Below are 10704 nucleotides of genomic sequence, written 5' to 3' on the forward strand. Positions count from 1 at the left end.
GAGAGAGAGAGAGAGAGAGAGAGAGAGAGAGAGAGAGAGAGAGAGAATGTTTAGATTTGGTGCTACATTTTGGAAAGCTCCTGAAAACCCTGGCACATGCCCAGAAGAGGACATCCAGGATGGTGAGTTTGAGTTTGGAGAACATGTACCTTTGAATAAAGGCTATAGGGAGAGTTAGTCTGAAGAAGAGAAGACTTAAATGTGGCATGATTGAAATTCACGGTTTTTCAAGGAGAAGATTAGAATTGTTCTTCTTGGCCTCAAGTGGTCCCAGTAACAAAAGGTAGTTGCTGTAGCAAGACAGATTATACTCTATGTAAAAGGGAAAAGTAAAAACAACTATGACCATGATAGAAAAACAGCAAAACTCCCTAACAATGACATTTCTCCTTAAAGGAAGGAAACTAAAGAGGTGAACATTTCCCTAAATAATAGCCTTTCATGTGAAGTCTGTATTATTACTTCTGGGAGATATTTTAGAAGACATTTCTATTTGAACAAGAGTCGAGAAGTGAGGAGCCAATATGATGGTGTAGAAGCAGGAAATCTCCCTGTGCCACCCCCCTCCCATAACCACCTCAAATACCTATAAAAAATGACTCTAAACAAATTTTAGGGCTACAGAACCCACAAAGTGATGAGAGAGAAACCTCTCACTGAAGAAATCCCAGCAGGTGGACAGAAAGGGTCCATTGCAGCCCACTTTGAGCAGAGCCCAGTCCCCACCCCTCAGCACATGGTTTTAGCCTCAGGGCGGCCCAATCAGCCATGGCTAGAGGGACTTCAGGAGAGTGGATCATCAGCAGCTGTGACGGTTTCCAGAATTATCAACCCATAAATGCCAAAGATATAATGAGAGGTCAGTGGACTTTGGGAACAGAGGGTCTGGGAGTGCAGCCTCTGCCCCTGGAGGGAGAAGTGGCTGAAGCATGGTGGCTACTGCTGTATGGCTGCTTCAGAGCTCTTGGCCTACACATTGTAGGAGGACCAAGAAACCAGTCTGAAGGATAATCTCTCTTGCTATAACCTGCTTGGATCTGGATTTCTGTCTATGGTGGAGGTCCTGGGTTGGGTGACCAGGTACCAGAGTAGGTGGAGGCTTCAGAGAGGGCACCCAACTAATAGCTCTGGCAGCTGTGCAAACCCAAGCAATTTGGGACAAAGCTCTCCTCTCTGGAAGCAGAGTTCTACTGTGGCAAAAAGCTCAAAAGTCAAGTAATTGAGTGGCAACATGAGCAAGCAAATGAAGCAAAGCAAGCACAGCAATCTGACTTTGGATTCCTTTTTGGGGGACAAAAGGATCAAAACATGGAACAGGAGGAAGACAACTAAGTCATAACTCCTGCACCAAAAGCTTCCAAGAAAAACATGAATTGGTTACAGGCCAAAGAGGAGCTTAAGAAGAATTTTAAAACCAAATAAAAGAAGTGGAGGAAAAATTGGGAAGAGAAATGAGAACAATGCAAGAAAATCATGAAAAGAGAGCCAACAACCTGACTGAAGAAAATAACACCTTAAAAAACAGATTAACTTGGGGTGGCTAGGTGGTGTAGTGAGTAGAGGACGAGCCCTGGTGTCAGGAGGACCTGAGTTCAAATCCAGCCTCAGACTCTTAACACAAAAACTAGCTGTGTCACCTTTGGCAAGTCACTTAACCCCAATTGCCCTTAAAAAAGAAAAAAACATAGAATAATTCAAATGGCAAAAAAGGCAATGAGGAGAAGAATGCCTTAAAAAGTCGAATTTGCCAGATGGAAAAAGAATCTCAAAAGCTCACTGAAGAGAATAATTCCTTCAGAATTAGACTGGAGCAAATGGAAGCTAGTGACTTTGTGAGAAATCAAGATAATTTTAAAAAGATCCAAACAAATGAAAAAAAAAATAGAAGGCAATGTGAAATATCTCACTGGAAAAACCACTGACCTGGAAAATAGATCCAGGAGAGATAATTTAAAAATTATTGGACTACCTGAAAGCCATGATCAAAAAAAGAACCTAGAAATCATCCTTCAAGAAATTCTCAAGGAAAATTGCACTCATGTTTTAGAACCAGAAAGCAAAATAGAGATTGAAAGAATCGAATGATCACCTCTTGATAAAGATCCCCCAAAGAAAACTCCTAGGAATATTATAGCCAGGTTCTGGAGTTCCCAGATCAAGGAGAAAATATTACAAGCAGCCAAGAAGAAACAATTTGAATATTTAAAAATTTTTTTTTCATTTTTCAAATGCTTTATTAACTTCAGATTTACATCATTCATTTCCACTGGATTTTGAGTTACCAATTTTCTCCCTGTTTTTCCTCTACCCACCTCCCCAAAATAGGAGTCTAATGTTAGATTCTTCTGTTTGCTTTACTTTCTTTGCCTGGTCATGTCGCCACTCAATTACTTGACTTTTGGGCTTTTTTGCCATAGTAGGACTCTGCTATCAGACAGGGGAGCTTTGTATCAAACACTGGGGTTTTCTCAGCTGCTGGAGGTATTAGTTGGGTGCCCTCTCTGAAGCCTCCACACACTCTGGCAAGCTGGTCGTGTACCCCAGGACATCCACTCTAGACCGCAATCCAGATCCAAGCAGGTTAAAGCAAGAGCGATTACCCCTCAGACTGGTCACTTGATCCCCCTGCACTCTGCAGGCCGGGAGCTGAAGCTGCCACTGGCAGCAGCTGTGCAGGCAGCCCTCACCGGCTTCTCACCCCAGGGGCAAAAGCTACTGGGTCCCAAAGTCCACACTGCACTGACCTCTCACTCTGTCCTTTGCATCTATGGGTTGATAATTCTGGAAATGGCCACAGCTGCTGGTGATCTGGAGTCTGTCCAGGTGTTTGGTCAGGCCTTCTCTGGGGATAAAGCCTGGGTGTGGGGCTGGGCTCGGCTCCCAGAGCCCTGCACTGGCCAAATCCTGCCAGCCTGTCGGGCTGTCCTCATCAAGAGGATGAGGACACCCCTTATCTGTGTCGTTTTGTGGGTTCTGTAGCTCCAATGTTTGTTTAGAGTCCCCTTTTACATGGATTGGAGGTGGTGAGAGCCAGAGCCACGTGGAGGTTCTTTTTCTACTCCGCCATTTTCAACAATGCTAATATTGTGGAAACACAATCAGGATAACTCAGGATCTGGCTGCCTCTAAACTGAGGGATCAAAGGGCTTGGAATGTGATGTTCCAGAGGTCAAAGGAGCTGGGATTAAAACCAAGAATCACCTACCCAGTAAAACTGAATATCATGTTTCAGGGGAAAATATGGTCATTCAATGAAATAGAGGACTTTCAAGCATTCTTGATAAAAAAAAAAAACAGAGTTGAATAGAAAATTTGACATCCAGATACAAAATCAAGAGAAGATAAACAGGGAAAAGAAATCATAAGGAACTTATCAAAGTCAAAGTATTTATATTTCTACATGGAAAAACAATAATGGTAACTTATGAAACTTTTCTCAGTATGAGAATAGTTGAAGGGAATATAAATGTGTGTGTATATTTATACATATGTACATATGTCTGTATAGGAGGGTATATGGGCATGTGAATACATATGTGAGTGTGTGTATATATGTTTACAGATATACATAGACAGAGGGCACAGGACCAATTGAATAGGAAAGGATTATACTTAAAAGGGGAAATTGAGAGGTGAGAGAGGAATATAATAAGAGGAGATGGGGAAAGACAGAATGCGGTAAATTATCTCATATAGAAGAGGCAAGGGGAAATGTTTACAATGGAGGGCAAGAACAGGAAGGCAAAAAGGAAGGAGTCAACCTTATTCTCATTGAATTTGGCTTAGGGAGGGAATGACATACACACTAAATAGGGTATCTCATCCTACAGGAGAGTAGAGGGAAGGGGATGAGAGGGAGGATGATGGAGGGGAAGGGAGGTTGGGGGGGGGAGGGAAGTTGGAAGCACCTACTTTTGAAAAGGGACAGGGTCAAAGTAAAGAATAGAACAAGTGAGGGGCAGGAAAGGATGGAGGGAAATATAGTCAATCTTTCACAATATATGCACTATGGAAATGTTTTGCATAGCTACACGTGTAAAACCTGTATTAAATTGCTTGTCTTCCCAGTAGGGGTGGGTGACGAGGGAGTTAGGGGAAGAATCTGGAATTCAAAGTTTTAAAATGAAATGTTTAAAAACATATATTATTTTTTTTAGATGCAACTGAAAAATACAATGTACAGGCACTGGGGTATGGAGATCCATCTTGCCCTACTGGAAAGCTGGAGGGGAGATGGGGGAGAATACAATAGAGAGCAGATTGGGGGAGGGGCTATACGGTGAGATCCCTGTTTTGGGGTGATGGTAGGGGAAAGATGGGGAGAAAATTTAAATTTAATTTAATTAAACTAAAAATAAACATAAAAGTTAAAATAAAAAATAATAGAATAAAATAAAAATAGAATGCAAAAAAAGAGTTGAAGTAAATGTCCTCTGAGCATTCTTTCAACTCTGATATTCTGTTTCCCTTCATACTAACTATAGTTTCTTCTGACTATAGTTCTTTGTGCAGGCCTTCACTATAAATTGTGAATTTAGTCCTCTATCAATGCATATATATACCAATCCAGAAAAATGTGGCTTTTCTCTTTTGTCTTTCCTTCCTTCCTTCCTTCCTTCCTTCCTTCCTTCCTTCCTTCCTTCCTTCCTTCCTTCCTTCCTTCCTTCCTTCCTTCCTTCCTTCCTTCCTTCCTTTCCCTTCTTCCTCTGTTATTTTCCTTCTTTCCTTCCTCCCTTTCCTTCTTCTTTTGTCCTTCTTTCCTTTCCTTTCTTCTTTCCTTCTCTCCCTCCCTTTACAGAACCATACCATTTTATTATAAAATAAGTTAGTGTTGAGTGTGTAAAAATAATAGCTAATGTTAGTTTATTGGTTTTAGATTTATAAAGCACTAATTCAGTATTTCATTGATCCTCACAACAACCCTATAAGGAAGATGCAATTATGCTCATTTTACATATTAGGAAGCTGAGGCAGGCCGACAGACATGAAGTGACTTTCTCAGGGCATGCAATTAGCAGGCATCTGATGCAGAATTTTAATTCTAGTCTTCATTACTCTAATTTCTAGCCTCTACATCAGTTAATACTTAGTCTAACCTCTATGCCACTAAAACAAGTGGGAAAATTTTGAGGCTGAAGTGTACAATTAAACCATTATAAATCCCATACAATAAGCTTTAGAAGACTACCTTTACATTAAAGACACACACACACACACACATAACAAAACAAAATCCAACTTGTTCCAGGGTCCAAAGGCTTGTGGGAGCTAGAGCTTGGCCCCAGGCTTAAGATAATGGACAGACTATGATTGTGGGTGGGACATGACACCAGAGTCTGGGCAGCCTCTTCCCAGACTTCCAGGGACCCCCAAGGGGAAGTCCTTCTAAGACAACCTCCACATTCTATATCTGAAGAAGCATCCAAATGGAGACCAGCATCTGAGAACCAAGAAGATCTGGTAAGACATCTCCTGAGAAGCTGCAGCCATTCTGCTGAACAAGAAGGACAAAAGTCCTTGCAGGACATTTCTAGAGAGAGGCCAGTGTAACTTTGACTCCAGCTGTTGATTCTCACACATGACATTGGGGGCCTGGAACAACTGGCAGCCCAGGTACATGAGGAGAACAGGGAACAGGATTTTTAATTATGGAAGTGCCAGAGGCTGGGATAGAATACTGGCTAGAGAAGCAGGTCAAGTGGCAGAGTTCTGCCTACAGAGGCAGAACACTGTCAGCCAAACTTGTGGTCTTCCAGAACCTGCCAGGGAGTCTACTCATACAGGACCGGCTTTCACTGCAGTGAGTCCCACCTCCTGGTGGGTGACCCCAGCAGCGCACAGTCCAGTAGGATAAGAAGAAGGCTCACCTCTGTCCCTGCCACAGAATCTCTTCTAGACATCTGGTGAAGGTTGTGGTAGGCAATCCACCCTATTTCTTAGATTGCAATAAAAGGTGACAGCCTGGCAAGAAGATGTAAAGAAAACAAAAAACAACAACACAACAAAAACAACTTTATAATGTTCTTTTAGTTCTCATCCTTATTTCTGGAAAAACAGAAAAGTATGCTACAAACTATTATAATCAGTCAGATTATAATTATATATATTTTATAACAGATATATAGTCACATATAATCTATAACAATCTATTATATCGATATATAATTAATCTATTAATTAACTACTCAAATCTGACTAATAGAAAAATTTAAAGTATAAAATTTACAGTATAACTCTTAATCATTCATTAATTCTTTTAAAATTAATTAATTTAATTTAATTTAATTCTTTTTAAAGAATTAGTGTGATTATGTTATACACAATGGAGATTTGACCCTGGATCCAGAAGGGCCTGAGTTCAAATCCTATATCAGTACATATTGATTAAGTATGAGCAAGTTATACCAATTATGCAAGTTATACAAGTTAACCTTTGAGTCTTCCTTGCAACTCTTTAAGACCTTAAGCTGTAAAGAAGAATCCAGTCTACATTAATAGAGGCCTTATATATTTTGCTTTGAGTCCCCCACACCAACAAAGTCACAGGTCTGTCTCCCACCTCCATACAAAAGACAAGCAGCAATCAGTTTCTTAGAAGGCTAAAAGATTGGGGTGGCTAGGTGGCACAGTGAATAGAGCACCAGCCCTGGAGTCAGGAGGACCTGATTTCAAATCCAGCCTCAAACACTTAACACTTAGCTGTGTGACCTTGGGCAAGTCACTTAACCCTGATTGCCCTGCCTTCCCCCTCCAAAAAAAAAAAGAAGGCTAAAAGATATTTCACTATGAGGTCGGTAAATTTTGAGGAAAGAAGTTTGGGATTTTATATAGTTGTATTTGGTTGTGAAGTTGAAGTGAGAGTAAGAAACATTTTTAAAGATATAAAACATTGTTTGAAGGAAAAAAGACTCATACTGAAGTGAAATTTATCCTTCCACAGTTAAAATAAAATTTAAAAAAAGTATAAATCCACTCTTCTGGTTGACTCGATTTATAAATGTTAGAAGGAAGGAACTGGTTTATAGATGAAAAAATGAAAAAATTGTCCTTTGACAGCATCACAAAAGTTGAGAAGAAATATCATGAGAGTCTCTTGAGGCCTTCTAATGAGAGAATCAAATGTTTCCCATTGACAAGACATAAAACTGAAGAGGAGTCCATTTGTCAAATTGTAAAGATGCTGTCCCATCTCACCAGTTATCTATACCCAGGGGCAATATGGTAGGGATAATAGGGAGGGTGGCAAAGGGAATTATCCTTTAGGTCAAGAAACTTCATTCTTAAATATTCCTCTTTCCTATTTCTTAGTTCTTGAGAGAGTCATTGAGAATATGAGGAAAAAGATTAGTAGGCACTCTTCCACAGTTTTATTGTCTTATCTTTTTCTAAAGCAGCTGATGCAATGATGTTTTCTTTTGGGTGACAAGCTGTTGAGATCACAGTATCTGTGTGACCATACAACTTCTGCACAATCTCTTCTGTGTCAATATTCCAAATGTAAACCATATTGTCTTCTGACCCTGACACAATTAGTCGTGGATTAGTCTCAGAAAAATTAGCAAAAATACAGTATTTTTCATTCTTATGGCCAGTATATGTCTTCAGGCACTTTCCTTTCCCAAAGTCCCACAGTTTAAGTGTATTGTCCAGAGTTGCAGCAAGAATGTACTCTCCATTTGGAGTGAATCTCACAAAAGAAGCAGGAGGGTTCTTATCACTATTAATTGTTCTAATATATTCACATGCTTCTATATCCCAGATTCGGCAGAGACCATCATAACTGCTTGACACCAGCAAAGTTCCATTCCAATTAGAATGAACAGCTGTAACTGGGTCTGAATGAGCAGTTAGACACTTGAGGCACCTCCCAGTTTTTACATCCCATATCCTTACACTTTGATCAAAAGAGCCTGAATAGATGAGATTGGACTGGGGACTGAAGTTACAGCAAAAGACATAATTACTGTGTCCCTTCAGGGTTTTTCTGCATTTCCCTGTAAAACAGTGCCATATTTTAAGAGTTTTATCATCTGATGCAGACACAAGAAGTTGAGAATCAGATGACCAAGCAATGTCTGATATTCCCAGTTTGTGACCAATTAGTTTTTTCAGATATTTCCCATCATACACTCCCCAAATTTTAATTTGTTTGTCAGCAGACGAACTTGCTAACCATTCTCCATTGGGACTAAATTTGACTGCAGATACTGCTTTAGTGTGCCCTTCTAGAGTGAATTTTAGCTGATAGTTGGGTTTATCAGGCTCAAACAGTTTCTTCTCATAGGTAACTATTGTTCCAACTGCCATCTCTGCTTTCTTCTCTTCTGTTGCCATAGTTCTGAAAGTCACCTGTACTCACCCAAGATTATGAATAAAGCCTCTGCTGCTCATAAAGATGGCAGTGGCCCCTGAAGAGGCACCATGATCAAGCACTGGAGGGGACCATGGGGATACAGCCACTCCTCCTCCTCCTTGCCTTGACTTCCTCACACCTACTGTTTTCACTAGATATTCATTACCTATTTCTGCCTTCCAGGCCCCATTGTGACAGCATCATAAGATATTCAGCAGGCTGGACTATGGTCAGAATATTACCATACAGAGAAGAGACCAACAGATCAACAGGTATACTCTGCTGTTTTGAAGCACTGAGCCACCATGGAAACTGCCCAAGAATTGAAAGCAGGGAACCTGAGTCTCCATCCTTTCTTTTTCACTTCTGTAACCTTTAACAAGTCATTGCCCTTCTTCTGAACTTTGTTTCCCCATCTGTAATGGGAGAAGACAAAGATCTCTAAGATTTGTGCCAACCTTAAATTGTATGAGGCATATCTAATAGATCCAGAGAGAGTGGAAGAATCTGAGTTCTTGCCAGTTATGTGACCATGAGCAAGGAACTTTGGACTCTGAGTATCAGATTTGTCATTGACAAAATGAGAACAAAAATGCATGTCCTATGTACCACAACATTGTTTTGAGGAAAGAGGTTAGTAAATTCCAAAGTACTAAAGAAAGGTTAGTTTTTGTTATTATTTTTGACCTCCAAGTGTTAGCCCCAGGGGATACAGTGATAAAATCCCTGGATAAATGGAAGTCAGGAGAACTGGATTCTTCTAGCTCTGCCACAAATTTTGACTATTTTAGTATTTCTCTGGCACAGAATTTCCCCCACTTTGACAAATGAGGATATGGATCCATATGATTTCTAAGGCCTTTTACAGCTCTAACATTCTAGGGTTGCAACTGTTCCACAAATAAACTATAAGCTTTTTATGGACAATTCACTCATTTTATCCCAGAACTGCAAATAGGCCCCTATACTTCAAATATTTCTGGCAACAATTTTGGTAAATGCTACAAGACGGCAGTGTCATTCTTTCCAATAAACAGGATGCATGTGGAGAAATTTTCAGATTGGCACATGACTTAGAAGGGGTCACTGACATAAGTGAACTGAAGGTAGAGAGATACAAGAGTCAGTTCCTACAGGTTTACCAAGAACTGAATGTTAAATGTTCAGTGGGAGCCTTCATATAACAGAAAGTCACTAATGATACAAAGCAGGCACTGATTTGTTTTGTTGATTGTCTAGACATAGGAAAGTGTTAGAAAAAAATGTTAATGTAGATTAAACTTAAAAATGCAGATATGTATGTATATATGCATGTGTATATTTTATATACATGTATATAGATACATAAAAATAAGTGTACATATTCACATACTTCTGTGTATATAAATACATATATACATATACACACATACATCTATATATATAAATATATACATATACACATACATGTGTGTGTGTGTAATGCGAATGGTAATTTGAAGATCTTCCCTGCCCCTTAATAGACCTAGGAAGAGTTTGAAGACCTTTCCTGCTTTGAAAGTAAACTCTGCCTCCTAAAAGGCTGAATGTAATCACATGGAGCCTGTGATGGAGGGAATTTGCTGAAGGGTACAGCAGAGTCCATAGGAAGCTTTGCTGCTGTGAAGATAAACTCTATCCCCTAATAGGCTAAATATAGTAACATGGAGCCTATGGTTGGAGGAGTTTGTTGAAGGGAAGCAGAGCCTAAAGGAAGCTGGTCAGAACTAGTTAGACAGTGGGGGAGAGAGGACGCTCATGCAAGGAGATAGAGAGGTTTGTGAGTAAATATTGATTTTGTATTGGTTTGTGGGAAGGATGAGGGATGTGGTGGCTCTCAGCATTATCGTGGCTTCTGAATATCTTTGCTACTTTGATGGAATTGGCTTACTGGTTTGGGGATTCAGTTTTCTGGTGACAAATGAATGCTTCAGTTCTGTCCTCTATCTGGAGAGTTTGGTATATTTTGTGATCGAACGTCATGCAGTATTTATAGTCACAGTCTTTATCGTGATCGTGGATGTGTAAATATTGCATTGGCGGTATAGTGTGTATATAGGTGTGTGTTGGCAACTAGGTGCTAGGTGGTACAGAGGATAGAATATTAGGCCTGGAGTCAGGAAGACTCATCTTCTTGAGTTCAAATCTGGTCTCAGACACTTAGTTTTCTTATCTGTAAAATGATCTGGAAAAGGAAATGTCAGACCACTCTAGTATCTTTGCCTAGAAAACACAAATGGGGACATGATGGAAAAAATGCCTGAAAAATAATATATGTACATTTGTAGACAGACAGACAGACAGACAGACAGACAGACAGACAGACAGACAGA

General features: G+C 40.0%; 1 protein-coding gene and 2 long non-coding RNA genes across 3 annotated transcripts in view; 1 reads left to right on the forward strand and 2 right to left on the reverse strand.

Annotated features, from left to right (window-relative positions):
• Nucleotides 1-10704, reverse strand: part of LOC138156109 (uncharacterized) — a 362612-nt gene that overhangs the window by 269303 nt on the left and 82605 nt on the right. The window lies entirely within an intron of this gene.
• Nucleotides 1-10704, forward strand: part of LOC138156110 (uncharacterized) — a 362762-nt gene that overhangs the window by 269294 nt on the left and 82764 nt on the right. The window lies entirely within an intron of this gene.
• On the reverse strand, nucleotides 7345-8334 carry LOC138155840 (WD repeat-containing protein 5-like). Its single transcript, XM_069081062.1, has one exon. It carries the CDS (start codon nucleotides 8332-8334, stop codon nucleotides 7345-7347), a length of 990 nt encoding a protein of 329 aa, XP_068937163.1.

The sequence above is a fragment of the Petaurus breviceps genome, unplaced genomic scaffold, assembly GCF_028583685.1.
Source record: "Petaurus breviceps papuanus isolate PSGF00001 unplaced genomic scaffold, PetGlider_PUasm1.0 98, whole genome shotgun sequence".
NCBI classification, from domain to species: Eukaryota; Metazoa; Chordata; class Mammalia; order Diprotodontia; family Petauridae; genus Petaurus; species Petaurus breviceps.

What these genes read in the sequence shown, in the direction of transcription:
- LOC138155840 (XM_069081062.1), bottom strand. Translation starts at nt 8,334, where the DNA reads ATGGCAACAGAAGAGAAGAAAGCAGAGATGGCAGTTGGAACAATAGTT.